Source organism: Pseudophryne corroboree, chromosome 5, assembly GCF_028390025.1.
Source record: "Pseudophryne corroboree isolate aPseCor3 chromosome 5, aPseCor3.hap2, whole genome shotgun sequence".
Lineage (NCBI taxonomy): Eukaryota > Metazoa > Chordata > Amphibia > Anura > Myobatrachidae > Pseudophryne > Pseudophryne corroboree.
Window position 1 is genome coordinate 11,056,906 of NC_086448.1, and position 20,251 is coordinate 11,077,156.

The 20,251-nt window shown below is 46.6% G+C and overlaps 1 protein-coding gene across 7 annotated transcripts in view; it reads left to right on the forward strand.

Annotated features, from left to right (window-relative positions):
* Positions 1–20,251, forward strand: part of LOC134927086 (cytochrome P450 2F2-like) — a 322,012-nt gene that overhangs the window by 290,625 nt on the left and 11,136 nt on the right. For all 7 annotated transcript variants that reach the window (XM_063921090.1, XM_063921085.1, XM_063921092.1 and 4 more), the window contains one exon: positions 11,440–11,581. In XM_063921090.1, coding sequence (XP_063777160.1) covers positions 11,440–11,581 — 142 coding nt within the window. The remainder of the gene's footprint in view (positions 1–11,439; positions 11,582–20,251) is intronic.

A 20,251-nucleotide genomic window follows, 5' to 3' on the forward strand; every position in this document is an offset into this window, starting at 1 on the left:
TGTACAGAACCATCTGATTGGGAATGCACTGCGCATGTACAGAACCATGTGATTGGGAATGCACTGCGCATGTACAGAACCATGTGATTGGGAATGCACTGCGCATGTACAGACCCATGTGATTGGGAATGCACTGCGCATGTACAGAACCATCTGATTGGGAATGCACTGCACATGTACAGAACCATGTGATTGGGAATGCACTGCGCATGTACAGCACCATGTAATTGTGAATGCACTGCGCGTGTATAGAACTATCTGATTGGGAATGCACTGCGCATGTACAGAACCATCTGATTGGGAATGCACTGCACATGTGTAGAACCATCTGATTGGGAATGCACTGCGCATGTACAGAACCATCTGATTGGGAATGCACTGCGCATGTACAGAACCATCTGATTGGGAATGCACTGCGCATGTACAAAACCATCTGATTGGGAATGCACTGCGCATGTATAGAACCATCTGATTGGGAATGCACTGCGCATGGACAGCCATGTGATTGGGAATGCACTGCGCATGGACAGCCATGTGATTGGGAATGCACTGCGCATGTACAGAACCATGTGATTGGGAATGCACTGCGCATGTACAGAACCATCTGATTGGGAATGCATTGCGCATGTACAGAACCATCTGATTGGGAATGCACTGCGCATGTACAGAACCATGTGATTGGGAATGCACTGCGCATGTACAGAACCATGTGATTGGGAATGCACTGCGCATGTACAGACCCATGTGATTGGGAATGCACTGCGCATGTACAGAACCATCTGATTGGGAATGCACTGCACATGTACAGAACCATGTGATTGGGAATGCACTGCGCATGTACAGCACCATGTAATTGTGAATGCACTGCGCGTGTATAGAACTATCTGATTGGGAATGCACTGCGCATGTACAGAACCATCTGATTGGGAATGCACTGCACATGTGTAGAACCATCTGATTGGGAATGCACTGCGCATGTACAGAACCATCTGATTGGGAATGCACTGCGCATGTACAGAACCATCTAATTGGGAATGCACTACGCATGTATAGATCTGATTGGGAATGCACTGCGCATGGACAGCCATGTGATTGGGAATGCACTGCGCATGTACAGAACCATCAGATTGGGAATACACTGCGCATGTACAGAATCATGTGATTGGTAATGCACTGCGCATGTATAGAACCATCTGATTGGGAATGCACTGCGCATGGACAGCCATGTGATTGGGAATGCACTGCGCATGGACAGCCATGTGATTGGGAATGCACTGCGCATGTACAGAACCATCTGATTGGGAATGCACTGCGCATGTACAGAACCATCTGATTGGGAATGCACTGCGCATGTACAGAACCATCTGATTGTGAATGCACTGCACATGTACAGAACCATCTGATTGTGAATGCACTGCGCATGTACAGAACCATCTGATTGTGAATGCACTGCGCATGTACAGAATCATGTGATTGGGAATGCACTGCGCATGTACAGAATCATGTGATTGGGAATGCACTGCGCATGTACAGAACCATCTGATTGTGAATGCACTGCGCATGTACAGAACCATGTGATTGGGAATGCACTGCGCATGTACAGAACCATGTGATTGTGAATGCACTGCGCATGTACAGACCCTTGTGATTGGGAATGCACTAGAGATGAGCGGGTTCGGTTTCTCTGAATCCGAACCCGCCAGAACTTCATGTTTTTTTTCACGGGTCCGAGCGACTCGGATCTTCCCGCCTTGCTCGGTTAACCCGAGCGCGCCCGAACGTCATCATGACGCTGTCGGATTCTCGCGAGGCTCGGATTCTATCGCGAGACTCGGATTCTATATAAGGAGCCGCGCGTCGCCGCCATTTTCACACGTGCATTGAGATTGATAGGGAGAGGACGTGGCTGGCGTCCTCTCCGTTTAGAATAGATTAGAGAGACACTTGATTTACTAATTTTGGGGAGCATTAGGAGTACTCAGTAGTGTACAGTGCAGAGTTTTGCTGATAGTGACCAGTGACCACCAGTTTTATTTATAATCCGTTCTCTGCCTGAAAAAAGCGATACACAGCACACAGTGACTCAGTCACATACCATATCTGTGTGCACTGCTCAGGCTCAGGCCAGTGTGCTGCATCATCTATTATCTATATATAATATTATATATATCTGTCTGACTGCTCAGCTCACACAGCTTATAATTGTGGGGGAGACTGGGGAGCACTACTGCAGTGCCAGTTATAGGTTATAGCAGGAGCCAGGAGTACATAATATATTATATAGTGAGTGACCACCAGACACACAGTGCAGTTTATTTAATATATCCGTTCTCTGCCTGAAAAAAGCGATACACACAGTGACTCAGTCAGTCACATACCATATCTGTGTGCACTGCTCAGGCTCAGGCCAGTGTGCTGCATCATCTATATATATTATATATCTGTCTGACTGCTCAGCTCACACAGCTTATAATTGTGGGGGAGACTGGGGAGCACTACTGCAGTGCCAGTTATAGGTTATAGCAGGAGCCAGGAGTACATATTATATTAAAATTAAACAGTGCACACTTTTGCTGCAGGAGTGCCACTGCCAGTGTGACTGACCAGTGACCTGACCACACTAACCACCAGTATAGTTAGTAGTATACTTATATTGTGATTGCCTGAAAAAGTTAAACACTCGTCGTGTGACTTCACTTGTGTGTTTTTTTTTATTCTATAAAAATAAAACTCATTCTGCTGACAGACAGTGTCCAGCAGGTCCGTCATTATATAATATATAATATATACCTGTCCGGCTGCAGTAGTGATATATATATATTTTTTATATCATTTATCATCCAGTCGCAGCAGACACAGTACGGTAGTTCACGGCTGTGGCTACCTCTGTGTCTCTGCACTCGGCAGGCAGTCCGTCCATAATTGTAATACCACCTAACCGTGGATTTTTTTCATTCTTCTTTATACATACATAGTTACATAGACATCTTCTCTTTATCAACCAGTCTATATTAGCTGCAGACACAGTACAGTACGGTAGTTCACGGCTGTGGCTACCTCTGTGTCTGCACTCGGCAGGCAGTCCGTCCATAATTGTATACCACCTAACCGTGGTTTTTTTTCATTCTTCTTTATACATACATAGTTACATAGACATCTTCTCTTTATCAACCAGTCTATATTAGCTGCAGACACAGTACAGTACGGTAGTTCACGGCTGTGGCTACCTCTGTGTCTGCACTCGGCAGGCAGTCCGTCCATAATTGTATACCACCTAACCGTGGATTTTTTTCAGTCTTCTTTATACATACATAGTTACATAGACATCTTCTCTTTATCAACCAGTCTATATTAGCTGCAGACACAGTACAGTACGGTAGTTCACGGCTGTGGCTACCTCTGTGTCTGCAGTCGGCAGGCAGTCCATAATTGTATACTAGTATCCATCTCCATTGTTTACCTGAGGTGCCTTTTAGTTGTGCCTATTAAAATATGGAGAACAAAAATGTTGAGGTTCCAAAATTAGGGAAAGATCAAGATCCACTTCCACCTCGTGCTGAAGCTGCTGCCACTAGTCATGGCCGAGACGATGAAATGCCAGCAACGTCGTCTGCCAAGGCCGATGCCCAATGTCATAGTACAGAGCATGTCAAATCCAAAACACCAAATATCAGAAAAAAAAGGACTCCAAAACCTAAAATAAAATTGTCGGAGGAGAAGCGTAAACTTGCCAATATGCCATTTACCACACGGAGTGGCAAGGAACGGCTGAGGCCCTGGCCTATGTTCATGGCTAGTGGTTCAGCTTCACATGAGGATGGAAGAACTCAGCCTCTCGCTAGAAAAATAAAAAGACTCAAGCTGGCAAAAGCAGCACAGCAAAGAACTGTGCATTCTTCGAAATCCCAAATCCACAAGGAGAGTCCAATTGTGTCGGTTGCGATGCCTGACCTTCCCAACACTGGACGTGAAGAGCATGCGCCTTCCACCATTTGCACGCCCCCTGCAAGTGCTGGAAGGAGCACCCGCAGTCCAGTTCCTGATAGTCAGATTGAAGATGTCAGTGTTGAAGTACACCAGGATGAGGAGGATATGGGTGTTGCTGGCGCTGGGGAGGAAATTGACCAGGAGGATTCTGATGGTGAGGTGGTTTGTTTAAGTCAGGCACCCAGGGAGACACCTGTTGTCCGTGGGAGGAATATGGCCGTTGACATGCCAGGTGAAAATACCCAAAAAATCAGCTCTTCGGTGTGGAGGTATTTCACCAGAAATGCGGACAACAGGTGTCAAGCCGTGTGTTCCCTTTGTCAAGCTGTAATAAGTAGGGGTAAGGACGTTAACCACCTCGGAACATCCTCCCTTATACGTCACCTGCAGCGCATTCATAATAAGTCAGTGACAAGTTCAAAAACTTTGGGTGACAGCGGAAGCAGTCCACTGACCAGTAAATCCCTTCCTCTTGTAACCAAGCTCACGCAAACCACCCCACCAACTCCCTCAGTGTCAATTTCCTCCTTCCCCAGGAATGCCAATAGTCCTGCAGGCCATGTCACTGGCAATTCTGACGAGTCCTCTCCTGCCTGGGATTCCTCCGATGCATCCTTGCGTGTAACGCCTACTGCTGCTGGCGCTGCTGTTGTTGCCGCTGGGAGTCGATGGTCATCCCAGAGGGGAAGTCGTAAGCCCACTTGTACTACTTCCAGTAAGCAATTGACTGTTCAACAGTCCTTTGCGAGGAAGATGAAATATCACAGCAGTCATCCTACTGCAAAGCGGATAACTGAGGCCTTGGCATCCTGGGTGGTGAGAAACGTGGTTCCGGTATCCATCATTACTGCAGAGCCAACTAGAGACTTGTTGGAGGTACTGTGTCCCCGGTACCAAATACCATCTAGGTTCCATTTCTCTAGGCAGGCGATACCGAAAATGTACACAGACCTCAGAAAAAGAGTCACCAGTGTCCTAAAAAATGCAGCTGTACCCAATGTCCACTTATCCACGGACATGTGGACAAGTGGAGCAGGGCAGGGTCAGGACTATATGACTGTGACAGCCCACTGGGTAGATGTATGGACTCTCGCCGCAAGAACAGCAGCGGCGGCACCAGTAGCAGCATCTCGCAAACGCCAACTCTTTCCTAGGCAGGCTACGCTTTGTATCACCGGTTTCCAGAATACGCACACAGCTGAAAACCTCTTACGGCAACTGAGCAAGATCATCGCGGAATGGCTTACCCCAATTGGACTCTCCTGTGGATTTGTGGCATCGGACAACGCCAGCAATATTGTGTGTGCATTAAATATGGGCAAATTCCAGCACGTCCCATGTTTTGCACATACCTTGAATTTGGTGGTGCAGAATTTTTTAAAAAACGACAGGGGCGTGCAAGAGATGCTGTCGGTGGCCAGAAAAATTGCGGGACACTTTCGGCGTACAGGCACCACGTACAGAAGACTGGAGCACCACCAAAAACTACTGAACCTGCCCTGCCATCATCTGAAGCAAGAAGTGGTAACGAGGTGGAATTCAACCCTCTATATGCTTCAGAGGTTGGAGGAGCAGCAAAAGGCCATTCAAGCCTATACAATTGAGCACGATATAGGAGGTGGAATGCACCTGTCTCAAGTGCAGTGGAGAATGATTTCAACGTTGTGCAAGGTTCTGATGCCCTTTGAACTTGCCACACGTGAAGTCAGTTCAGACACTGCCAGCCTGAGTCAGGTCATTCCCCTCATCAGGCTTTTGCAGAAGAAGCTGGAGGCATTGAAGAAGGAGCTAAAAGGGAGCGATTCCGCTAGGCATGTGGGACTTGTGGATGCAGCCCTTAATTCGCTTAACAAGGATTCACGGGTGGTCAATCTGTTGAAATCAGAGCACTACATTTTGGCCACCGTGCTCGATCCTAGATTTAAAGCCTACCTTGGATCTCTCTTTCCGGCAGACACAAGTCTGCTGGGGTGCAAAGACCTGCTGGTGACAAAATTGTCAAGTCAAGCGGAACGCGACCTGTCAACATCTCCTCCTTCACATTCTCCCGCAACTGGGGGTGTGAGGAAAAGGCTCAGAATTCCGAGCCCACCCGCTGGCGGTGATGCAGGGCAGTCTGGAGCGACTGCTGATGCTGACATCTGGTCCGGACTGAAGGACCTGACAACGATTACGGACATGTCGTCTACTGTCACTGCATATGATTCTCTCAACATTGATAGAATGGTGGAGGATTATATGAGTGACCGCATCCAAGTAGGCACGTCACACAGTCCGTACTTATACTGGCAGGAAAAAGAGGCAATTTGGAGGCCCTTGCACAAACTGGCTTTATTCTACCTAAGTTGCCCTCCCACAAGTGTGTACTCCGAAAGAGTGTTTAGTGCCGCCGCTCACCTTGTCAGCAATCGGCGTACGAGGTTACATCCAGAAAATGTGGAGAAGATGATGTTCATTAAAATGAATTATAATCAATTCCTCCGCGGAGACATTGACCAGCAGCAATTGCCTCCACAAAGTACACAGGGAGCTGAGATGGTGGATTCCAGTGGGGACGAATTGATAATCTGTGAGGAGGGGGATGTACACGGTGATATATCGGAGGGTGAAGATGAGGTGGACATCTTGCCTCTGTAGAGCCAGTTTGTGCAAGGAGAGATTAATTGCTTCTTTTTTGGGGGGGGTCCAAACCAACCCGTCATATCAGTCACAGTCGTGTGGCAGACCCTGTCACTGAAATGATGGGTTGGTTAAAGTGTGCATGTCCTGTTTTGTTTATACAACATAAGGGTGGGTGGGAGGGCCCAAGGACAATTCCATCTTGCACCTCTTTTTTCTTTTCTTTTTCTTTGCATCATGTGCTGATTGGGGAGGGTTTTTGGGAAGGGACATCCTGCGTGACACTGCAGTGCCACTCCTAGATGGGCCCGGTGTTTGTGTCGGCCACTAGGGTCGCTAATCTTACTCACACAGTCAGCTACCTCATTGCGCCTCTTTTTTTCTTTGCGTCATGTGCTGTTTGGGGAGGGTTTTTTGGAAGGGACATCCTGCGTGACACTGCAGTGCCACTCCTAGATGGGCCCGGTGTTTGTGTCGGCCACTAGGGTCGCTAATCTTACTCACACAGCTACCTCATTGCGCCTCTTTTTTTCTTTGCGTCATGTGCTGTTTGGGGAGGGTTTTTTGGAAGGGACATCCTGCGTGACACTGCAGTGCCACTCCTAGATGGGCCCGGTGTTTGTGTCGGCCACTAGGGTCGCTAATCTTACTCACACAGCTACCTCATTGCGCCTCTTTTTTTCTTTGCGTCATGTGCTGTTTGGGGAGGGTTTTTTGGAAGGGCCATCCTGCGTGACACTGCAGTGCCACTCCTAGATGGGCCCAGTGTTTGTGTCGGCCACTAGGGTCGCTAATCTTACTCACACAGCTACCTCATTGCGCCTCTTTTTTTCTTTGCGTCATGTGCTGTTTGGGGAGGGTTTTTTGGAAGGGACATCCTGCGTGACACTGCAGTGCCACTCCTAGATGGGCCCGGTGTTTGTGTCGGCCACTAGGGTCGCTTATCTTACTCACACAGCGACCTCGGTGCAAATTTTAGGACTAAAAATAATATTGTGAGGTGTGAGGTATTCAGAATAGACTGAAAATTAGTGTAAATTATGGTTTTTGAGGTTAATAATACTTTGGGATCAAAATGACCCCCAAATTCTATGATTTAAGCTGTTTTTTAGTGTTTTTTGAAAAAAACACCCGAATCCAAAACACACCCGAATCCGACAAAAAAAATTCGGTGAGGTTTTGCCAAAACGCGTTCGAACCCAAAACACGGCCGCGGAACCGAACCCAAAACCAAAACACAAAACCCGAAAAATTTCAGGCGCTCATCTCTAGAATGCACTGCAGATGTACAGAACCATGTGATTGGGAATGCACTGCGCATGTACAGAACCATGTAATTGTGAATGCACTGCGCGTGTATAGAACTATCTGATTGGGAATGCACTGCACATGTATAGAACCATCTGATTGGGAATGCACTGCGCATGGACAGCCATGTGATTGGGAATGCACTGCGTATGTACAGAACCATCAAATTGGGAATGCACTGCGCATGTATAGAACCATCTGATTGGGAATGTACTGCGCATGTATAGAACCATCTGATTGGGAATGCACTGCGCATTGACAGCCATGTGATTGGGAATGCACTGCGTGTGTATAGAACCATCTGATTGGGAATGCACTGCGCATGGACAGCCATGTGATTGGGAATGCACTGCGCATGGACAGCCATGTGATTGGGAATGCACTGCGCATGGACAGAACCATGTGATTGGGAATGCACTGCGCATGTACAGAACCATGTGACTGGGAATGCACTGCGCATGTACAGAACCATCTGATTGTGGATGCACTGCGCATGTACAGAACCATCTGATTGGGAATGCACTGCGCATGTACAGAACCATCTGATTGGGAATGCACTGCGCATGTACAGAACCATCTGATTGTGGATGCACTGCGCATGTACAGAACCATCTGATTGGGAATGCACTGCGCATGTACAGAACCATCTGATTGGGAATGCACTGCACATGTACAGAACCATCTGATTGGCAATGCACTGCGCATGTACAGAACCATCTGATTGGGAATGCACTGCGCATGTACAGAACCATCTGATTGGGAATGCACTGCGCATGTACAGAACCATGTGACTGGGAATGCACTGCGCATGTACAGAACCATGTGATTGGGAATGCACTGCGCATGTACAGAACTATGTGATTGTGAATGCACTGAGCATGTACAGAACCATCTGATTGGGAATGCACTGCGCATGTACAGACCCATCTGATTGGGAATGCACTGCGCATGTACAGAACCATCTGATTGGGAATGCACTGCGCATGTACAGAACCATCTGATTGGGAATGCACTGCGCATGTACAGAATCATGTGATTGGGAATGCACTGCGCATGTACAGAACCATCTGATTGGGAATGCAATGCGCATGTACAGAACCATCTGATTGGGAATGCACTGCGCATGTACAGAACCATCTGATTGGGAATGCACTGCGCATGTACAGAACCATCTGATTGGGAATGCAATGCGCATGTACAGAACCGTCTGATTGGGAATGCACTGCACATGTACAGAACCATCTGATTGTGAATGCACTGCGCATGTACAGAACCATGTGATTGGGAATGCACTGCGCATGTACAGAACCATCTGATTGGGAATGCACTGCGCATGTACAGAACCGTCTGATTGGGAATGCACTGCGCATGTACAGAACCATCTGATTGGGAATGCACTGCGCATGTACAGAACCGTCTGATTGGGAATGCACTGCGCATGTACAGAACCATCTGATTGGGAATGCACTGCACATGTACAGAACCATCTGATTGTGAATGCACTGCACATGTACTGAACCATCTGATTGGGAATGCACTGCGCATGTACAGAACCATCTGATTGGGAATGCACTGCGCATGTACAGAACCATCTGATTGGGAATGCACTGCGCATGTACAGAACCATCTGATTGGGAATACACTGCGCATGTACAGAACCATCTGATTGTGGATGCACTGCACATGTACAGAACCATCTGATTGGGAATGCACTGCGCATGTACAGAACCATCTGATTGGGAATGCACTGCGCATGTACAGAACCATCTGATTGGGAATGCACTGCGCATGTACAGAACCATCTGATTGGGAATGCACTGCGCATGTACAGAACCATCTGATTGGGAATGCACTGCGCATGTACAGAACCATCTGATTGGGAATACACTGCGCATGTACAGAACCATCTGATTGGGAATGCACTGCGCATGTACAGAACCATCTGATTGGGAATGCACTGCGCATGTACAGAACCATCTGATTGGGAATGCACTGCGCATGTACAGAACCATCTGATTGGGAATGCACTGCGCATGTACAGAACCATCTGATTGGGAATGCACTGCGCATGTACAGAACCATGTGACTGGGAATGCACTGCGCATGTACAGAACCATGTGACTGGGAATGCACTGCGCATGTACAGAACCATCTGATTGTGAATGCACTGCGCATGTACAGAACGGGTCCTGCACCACCCCATGTTGTGCCCCCAATGACTGACATGCTGCGGCCATTTGGAGGAGGGGTAGCGGTAGCGACAGGGACCATTTTACATTACAGGGTGTCTTGCCCCATTTTGTAGACATGGCCAGTTTAGGATAGAACCGGCTCAGTAATTGTGAACATTCGTTTTCACAGTGTGCAGCGCCATATTCTTAGCGCCCTGAGATATCACCAATCATAACTCATGTAAGACATTCAGGGCTTCCCTAGGAACAATTATAGTGTATCTTGTTTATAAAGTGCCTGCCCCCAGCGTGGCCACATATTCCAGCAACATTTCCTAATTGGCCAACCTCCTACTCAATCCCATTTCTACACAGAGTAGGAAACACTGCAGTGATGACGGTCGATGGTGTACTGCCATTGATGTAAGAGCCACCAAATGCCATCCGTAGACATCATAGGCAGACGTGGGCTCAGGGTAAGGGTGTGTTATAACTCTCTCCCTCCAGGGACATAGGCTACATGTCCTACCTACCCTTCCCCCCTACTCACCTGGGCTACAGTCACAGCTTTTGTCTCTTCCCCGCATCTCAGCCGGCTCCCAGGGTAGAGTCATTCTCATTCTGTATCCAAGATGGCGGATGTGAAACTGCTCTATTCTGATACAACAGTTACACATGGCCATCTTGGATTCAAAAAGAGGCCACCTTCTCCCTGAGATCCGGCTGAGATCAGGGATGGAGACATTCTAGGTAGGAGTTGAGGCTGCCTGAGGGGTGTGTGCTGCACATCCTATATACCCTGTGCACAGGTCTCCGCTACATGTAGGTGCACATCCTATATACCCTTTGCACATGTCTCCGCTACATGTAGGTGCACATCCTATATACCCTGTGCACACGTCTCCGCTACATGTAGGTGCGCACACTATATATATATACCCTTTGCACATGTCTCCGCTACATGTAGGTGCACATCCTATATACCCTGTGCACATGTCTCCGCTACATGTAGGTGCGCACACTATATATATACCCTGCGCTCATGTCTCCGCTACATGTAGATGCACATCCAACATATATATATATATATATATATATATATATATATACCCTGTGCTCATGGCTCTGCTACATGTGGGTGCACGGATACAGCATTAGTGACTTCTGTCTGTCACCCCTGTTATCTGTTATATAATTGCTTTACAGGGCAGATACACCTTATAATGCGCCTGTTTATTACTCATGTTGTTAGTGGGTCTTGTTATATAGTAATTTGCAGTTTATTTTAACTGCAAAGATTTAGTTTTCTGTGATGAGAGGTTGGTGATGATGTTTGTGGCTGTTTCTTTACCAGGAGGAACATTTGCCGGGGAGTCATTTCTGTGATAACAGCCTTATAATGACAGTCACTATGCTGCTCGCAGCTGGAATGGAAACCACAAGTTCTACCTTGAAATTCTGTCTGGTAGTGGCCAGCAATTACCCAGATGTGCAAAGTAAGAGACACCTTCTGTATATATGACTTTTTATAATGACTGTGTGTGCCCCTCCATATGACTGAAAAATGTCATAGACAAGGACCTGGCAGCACCAATATTGCCCCTGCAGCCGCGCCTGTGTATGACATCACTTATGATACGTCCTAAACATTCAGGTCTGGGATTAGAGCTCTGGGTCTCTGTATGGTGGTCTCTTGATCACTGTGAGATGACATGGATGCCATGTTCTGCCTACTGCAGCTCTTGTACTTTTTTGTCTTTGCGCCTTAATGCAGTGACAGTAAGTGTATTATTGCTGCCAGAGACAATTTCTGCAGCTGGCGCCATTCTTTAGTAATATAAAATGGTGTCCTGCTCAATCAATTTAATGGAACTTCAAAGGTGCATGACAGGGAGGAGTTAATCTAGATAAGAAAAGTAGCATTAGGGACCGCCATAAACAGAGAAGCCGTGACATAGCCTGTCAGCTTAATCATACACAGGTATTTGCAAATGTATGAAAACTGAGATCTCTGTATTTCTATTATCACGGGAGTAGTAATAGCTCATTGCTGGCCCATTGCGAGTGTGCTGACACCATTTGTCATTCTGCTTTAGCCTACTGATTCCATATATAATTCATGTTGTCAACTTACTGCATGATGCTGCTTATACGAATGGATTGCCCTGTCTGTGTTGATATGTCCTATTAGTTCGCAATAAGCAACAGCAGAATAAATATTGGAGATTAGGCCACACCGTGTACCTTAACTGGGCTTGCAAGGTTTAATAAGAACAGCAATAACAGCGGTATATACACAGTGGTATAGTAGTGTAACACCCCGGGGTTGGCAGGTGTCTAAGTGGTTGGAAGAGGTATCACAGATGTTCGGTGCCTAGGTGATTGACCCTTTCCCTAAGATATTTCTCCCCAAACCTTGTTCGTTGTATTGGCTTCAGAGAGGTAGGATAGCTTGATATGCAACAGTGACTCAATGACAGCAATCTCCAACAGCAAGTTCTTTTATTAGGCCGCAAGGACTTCTGGATTAAAGATGGTGATTGGTTTACGACAATAATTGGATAATCACTATACTGAAAATGGAAGAAAATGACTACAAAAAAATTACATTTAGCTACAGCTCACATTACACTGGGACTTTCATGAAATTAAATCAATCTAATCACAGATATATGCATATTCCGTGGAAGTTATACAAGAAAAACAGTGAAGAAGATGATTAAGAATACAGTTTTCAATATCAATTGCTACTTTTTTAAATATCCCTGATACTTAAAACAAATGACCCAATCTTCAGGGCATTTTACGTTGGAGCTCATGGATCCTACAGTGACACAGTATTGCAATGAGGGGCTGTGGTATAACTGAACTTGTTGCACAAGGGATGGAGCTCCTACAGTGCCACAGTGTTACAATGGCGCCTGTGGTCTAACTGCACTTTAAGAAGAAAGATTGAACCATGGTTCAGTTAGAAAGTATTGTAATAGTTCAATGTTATATAAGGCTGTAGGTGATGAAGGTGTCTTAGGATCTCTAACAAGCAACTGTCTTTGTAGTAATTATCTCTTGGAATGAATAACTCAGGAAGTTCTTCCCACAAGTAGTGTCTCTGTACTGGTTATTATTGTGTTTAAACTGGGGTCACTGTTTGTGATTCTCGGTCGTGTCGGGCTGCACCCCTTTATTCTATGTGGTCGTGAGTAGTATATGTGTGCAGTGGACAATAGGGCTTAGAACTCACCCTCCTGCAGTCCGCAACAACAAACAATCTCTGTTACTCACTCCGATCCTCACATGTTATTTCAGTCTCTCCCGGAATCTGTCTCAGTGATTTCAGCTCTCTCAAAATAAATGTGGCATCCGTGCCTCTACTTAGGCATAGCGATGTCCAGTCCCCAGCTGCAGTTTCTCATGCCCGCTCTCCCAGTTCTCCACACTTGTGGAATCACCCCACTGCCTTTACTCTGCAGCGCTGCTCTCCACTGCCTCACATTGCCACCTGGTGCGCCAAGTCAGCTCTACAGCCCAGCTTCTTGCCACACATCCAGCTCTTTCAATGGCTTCTCTTCAACCTTCTGCATCACTGCCCCTTTCTTCTCACAAGGCTCCGCTTTCTATTTCTGACTCTGTCCAATCGGATCCTGCCACTTCCCAAATGGGACACGTGACCTGGCTCTGGTTCATCTCATAGCGTCCACTGTACTAACCAAATGAGTCATCCAATTGCACACACTGTCAATTATATTTTAAAGGGATATACACAACTGTCTCTGGGGTGCCACAGTAGATACCCAGTGGAAGTGATATCAGTATGACAGGTAGTATTAGTGGTGTTAGGTCTCACCTCTGAGGAGTTGACTGCACAGTCGTGTGGCACAATGACACTCAACACAGTGGGTTGTACATGCACAGTGACATCATCCCGCTAGGGTCACTGCACCAGTAAAGGAGAAAAGAGAAAGTGTAAGCGCAAATTCCTCTCCAAGAACCCGCAGTTGTGCATTTATGCTGTGCTATTTACCCGTGACTGGCCAACAACCATGGCCTCTGATTAGGGGTGGATCAGGATGAAAAACCAGCCTGGGAAATTTATGGATGAAGCCCTAATGGGGGCAGGGGATTTTGTGGGGGAGGAGTCTGTTGTGGGGGCGGGATTCCTCCTCATAGGGTCTGATTCTGAGTTGGAAACAGTTGCAGCCTTCCTTGCATCTTTTGCTGTAGTTGCGTCTGGGACTTTATGCTAATGATGCTACAGTGCCCTTCCCTAGTGTACATCCATGAATCCAAATATGCAGGACTGAGACGCCCCCTGTCAGTGTCCACAGACGCTGTAATCATGCTTTGTGCATCTTTAGACGCCACCATCGGTCGCATCACTGACACTTTCAGCAGCCTATGCTAGGTGCATTTCATCCGTCTGAGTATGGCCTCCAATGTGAACAAAGTGATCTGCACCATGGTTTGAGTAGCAGCTTCAGAAAAAAGTTATAGTGAATAGAATTATATAAATGGAGCGCTTGAAGGTGTATAAGTATTAGAGATGAGCGGGTTCGGTTCCTCTGAATCCGAACCCGCCCGAACTTCAGGTTTTTTACACGGGTCCGAGCAGGCTCGGATCTTCCCGCCTTGCTCGGCTAACCCGAGCGCGCCCGAACGTCATCATCACGCTGTCGGATTCTCGCGAGGCTCGGATTCTATCGCGAGACTCGGATTCTATATAAGGAGCCGCGCGTCGCCGCCATTTTCACACGTGCATTGAGAGTCATAGGGAGAGGACGTGGCTGGCGTCCTCTCCGTTTAGAGAAGAGAGAGACACAGTATTTTGGGGAGCATTATTAGGAGGAGTACTACTATACTGTATACTACTATACTACTTGCTGAAGTGATATTTATAGATTAGATAGTGTGACTGTAAGTGTATTATCTGACTTGTGGGGGAGACACTGACAGTGGGGAGCAGTTAGAGTCTGAGAGCAGGACTCAGGAGTACATATAACGTACAGTGCACACTTTTGCTGCCAGAGTCAGTGCCACACTGCCATTGTTGTGACCACACTGACCACCAGTATAATAATATATTTTGTGATTGTCTGCTTAGGCCTCGGAGTACTAGTTGCAAGTTGCAACGTGACCTGAAGTGACCACCAGTTTAATAATCAATCACCACCAGTTTAATATATATATATATATATATATAATTGTATATAATATATATATATATATATAATATTGTATACCACCTACCCGTGGTTTTTTTTTTTTTCATTCTTCTTTATACATACTACTATAGTAGCTTACTGTAGCAGTCTGCGGTGCTGTGCTGACCTGACAGTGTCCAGCAGGTCCGTCATCAGTCATTACATAATAAATATATATAGTACCTGTCCGGCTGCAGTACTAGTGATATTATATTGATTTCATCTCATTATCAATAATTTATCATCCAGTCTAGACTCTATATTAGCAGCAGACACAGTACGTTAGTCCACGGCTGTAGCTACCTCTGTGTCGGCACTCGGCAGTCCATCCATAATTGTATACCACCTACCCGTGTTTTTTTTTTTTCTTTCTTCTTTGTACATACTACTATAGAGTATAGTAGCTTACTGTAGCAGTCTGCGGTGCTGCTGAGCTGACAGTGTCCAGCAGGTCCGTCATCAGTCATCATTACCAAATAAATATATTATCTACCTGTCCGGCTGCAGTACTAGTGATATTATATATACATACATATATATATTGATTTCATCTCATTATCAATCATCCAGTCTATATTAGCAGCAGACACAGTACGTTAGTCCACGGCTGTAGCTACCTCTGTGTCGGCACTCGGCAGTCCATCCATAATTGTATACCACCTACCCGTGTTTTTTTTTTTTCTTACTTCTTTGTACATACTACTATAGTATAGTAGCTTACTGTAGCAGTCTGCGGTGCTGCTGAGCTGACAGTGTCCAGCAGGTCCGTCATCAGTCATCATTACCTAATAAATATATTATCTACCTGTCCGGCTGCAGTACTAGTGATATTATATATACATACATATATATATATTGATTTCATCTCATTATCATCCAGTCTATATTAGCAGCAGACACAGTACGGTAGTCCACGGCTGTAGCTACCTCTGTGTCGGCACTCGGCAGTCCATCCATAATTGTATACCACCTACCCGTGGTTTTTTTTTTTTCTTTCTTCTTTGTACATACTACTATAGAGTATAGTAGCTTACTGTAGCAGTCTGCGGTGCTGCTGAGCTGACAGTGTCCAGCAGGTCCGTCATCAGTCATCATTACCTAATAAATATATTATCTACCTGTCCGGCTGCAGTACTAGTGATATTATATATACATACATATATATATTGATTTCATCTCATTATCAATCATCCAGTCTATTTTAGCAGCAGACACAGTACGTTAGTCCACGGCTGTAGCTACCTCTGTGTCGGCACTCGGCAGTCCATCCATAATTGTATACCACCTACCCGTGGTTTTTTTTTTTTCTTTCTTCTTTGTACATACTACTATAGTATAGTAGCTTACTGTAGCAGTCTGCGGTGCTGCTGAGCTGACAGTGTCCAGCAGGTCCGTCATCAGTCATCATTACCTAATAAATATATTATCTACCTGTCCGGCTGCAGTACTAGTGATATTATATATACATACATATATATATATTGATTTCATCTCATTATCATCCAGTCTATATTAGCAGCAGACACAGTACGGTAGTCCACGGCTGTAGCTACCTCTGTGTCGGCACTCGGCAGTCCATCCATAAGTATACTAGTATCCATCCATCTCCATTGTTTACCTGAGGTGCCTTTTAGTTGTGCCTATTAAAATATGGAGAACAAAAATGTTGAGGTTCCAAAATTAGGGAAAGATCAAGATCCACTTCCACCTCGTGCTGAAGCTGCTGCCACTAGTCATGGCCGAGACGATGAAATGCCAGCAACGTCGTCTGCCAAGGCCGATGCCCAATGTCATAGTACAGAGCATGTCAAATCCAAAACACCAAATATCAGTAAAAAAAAGGACTCCAAAACCTAAAATAAAATTGTCGGAGGAGAAGCGTAAACTTGCCAATATGCCATTTACCACACGGAGTGGCAAGGAACGGCTGAGGCCCTGGCCTATGTTCATGGCTAGTGGTTCAGCTTCACATGAGGATGGAAGCACTCAGCCTCTCGCTAGAAAACTGAAAAGACTCAAGCTGGCAAAAGCACCGCAAAAAACTGTGCGTTCTTCGAAATCCCAAATCCACAAGGAGAGTCCAATTGTGTCGGTTGCGATGCCTGACCTTCCCAACACTGGACGTGAAGAGCATGCGCCTTCCACCATTTGCACGCCCCCTGCAAGTGCTGGAAGGAGCACCCGCAGTCCAGTTCCTGATAGTCAGATTGAAGATGTCAGTGTTGAAGTACACCAGGATGAGGAGGATATGGGTGTTGCTGGCGCTGGGGAGGAAATTGACCAGGAGGATTCTGATGGTGAGGTGGTTTGTTTAAGTCAGGCACCCGGGGAGACACCTGTTGTCCGTGGGAGGAATAGGGCCATTGACATGCCTGGTCAAAATACAAAAAAAATCAGCTCTTCGGTGTGGAAGTATTTCACCAGAAATGCGGACAACATTTGTCAAGCCGTGTGTTGCCTTTGTCAAGCTGTAATAAGTAGGGGTAAGGACGTTAACCACCTCGGAACATCCTCCCTTATACGTCACCTGCAGCGCATTCATAATAAGTCAGTGACAAGTTCAAAAACTTTGGGTGACAGCGGAAAGAGTCCACTGACCAGTAAATCCCTTCCTCTTGTAACCAAGCTCACGCAAACCACCCCACCAACTCCCTCAGTGTCAATTTCCTCCTTACCCAGGAATGCCAATAGTCCTGCAGGCCATGTCACTGGCAATTCTGACGAGTCCTCTCCTGCCTGGGATTCCTCCGATGCATCCTTGAGTGTAATGCCTACTGCTGCTGGCGCTGCTGTTGTTGCTGCTGGGAGTCGATCGTCATCCCAGAGGGGAAGTCGTAAGCCCACTTGTACTACTTCCAGTAAGCAATTGACTGTCCAACAGTCCTTTGCGAGGAAGATGAAATATCACAGCAGTCATCCTGCTGCAAAGCGGATAACTGAGGCCTTGACAACTATGTTGGTGTTAGACGTGCGTCCGGTATCCGCCGTTAGTTCACAGGGAACTAGACAATTTATTGAGGCAGTGTGCCCCCGTTACCAAATACCATCTAGGTTCAACTTCTCTAGGCAGGCGATACAGAGAATGTACACGGACGTCAGAAAAAGACTCACCAGTGTCCTAAAAAATGCAGTTGTACCCAATGTCCACTTAACCACGGACATGTGGACAAGTGGAGCAGGGCAGGGTCAGGACTATATGACTGTGACAGCCCACTGGGTAGATGTATGGACTCCCGCCGCAAGAACAGCAGCGGCGGCACCAGTAGCAGCATCTCGCAAACGCCAACTCTTTCCTAGGCAGGCTACGCTTTGTATCACCGCTTTCCAGAATACGCACACAGCTGAAAACCTCTTATGGCAACTGAGGAAGATCATCGCGGAATGGCTTACCCCAATTGGACTCTCCTGTGGATTTGTGGCATCGGACAACGCCAGCAATATTGTGTGTGCATTAAATATGGGCAAATTCCAGCACGTCCCATGTTTTGCACATACCTTGAATTTGGTGGTGCAGAATTTTTTAAAAAACGACAGGGGCGTGCAAGAGATGCTGTCGGTGGCCAGAAGAATTGCGGGACACTTTCGGCGTACAGGCACCACGTACAGAAGACTGGAGCACCACCAAAAACTACTGAACCTGCCCTGCCATCATCTGAAGCAAGAAGTGGCAACGAGGTGGAATTCAACCCTCTATATGCTTCAGAGGTTGGAGGAGCAGCAAAAGGCCATTCAAGCCTATACAATTGAGCACGATATAGGAGGTGGAATGCACCTGTCTCAAGCGCAGTGGAGAATGATTTCAACGTTGTGCAAGGTTCTGATGCCCTTTGAACTTGCCACACGTGAAGTCAGTTCAGACACTGCCAGCCTGAGTCAGGTCATTCCCCTCATCAGGCTTTTGCAGAAGAAGCTGGAGACATTGAAGGAGGAGCTAACACGGAGCGATTCCGCTAGGCATGTGGGACTTGTGGATGGAGCCCTTAATTCGCTTAACAAGGATTCACGGGTGGTCAATCTGTTGAAATCAGAGCACTACATTTTGGCCACCGTGCTCGATCCTAGATTTAAAGCCTACCTTGGATCTCTCTTTCCGGCAGACACAAGTCTGCTGGGGTTGAAAGACCTGCTGGTGAGAAAATTGTCAAGTCAAGCGGAACGCGACCTGTCAACATCTCCTCCTTCACATTCTCCCGCAACTGGGGGTGCGAGGAAAAGGCTCAGAATTCCGAGCCCACCCGCTGGCGGTGATGCAGGGCAGTCTGGAGCGACTGCTGATGCTGACATCTGGTCCGGACTGAAGGACCTGACAACGATTACGGACATGTCGTCTACTGTCACTGCATATGATTCTCTCACCATTGAAAGAATGGTGGAGGATTATATGAGTGACCGCATCCAAGTAGGCACGTCACACAGTCCGTACTTATACTGGCAGGAAAAAGAGGCAATTTGGAGGCCCTTGCACAAACTGGCTTTATTCTACCTAAGTTGCCCTCCCACAAGTGTGTACTCCGAAAGAGTGTTTAGTGCCGCCGCTCACCTTGTCAGCAATCGGCGTACGAGGTTACATCCAGAAAATGTGGAGAAGATGATGTTCATTAAAATGAATTATAATCAATTCCTCCGTGGAGACATTGACCAGCAGCAATTGCCTCCACAAAGTACACAGGGAGCTGAGATGGTGGATTCCAGTGGGGACGAATTGATAATCTGTGAGGAGGGGGATGTACACGGTGATATATCGGAGGATGATGATGAGGTGGACATCTTGCCTCTGTAGAGCCAGTTTGTGCAAGGAGAGATTAATTGCTTCTTTTTTGGTGGGGGTCCAAACCAACCCGTCATTTCAGTCACAGTCGTGTGGCAGACCCTGTCACTGAAATTATGGGTTGGTTAAAGTGTGCATGTCCTGTTTATACAACATAAGGGTGGGTGGGAGGGCCCAAGGACAATTCCATCTTGCACCTC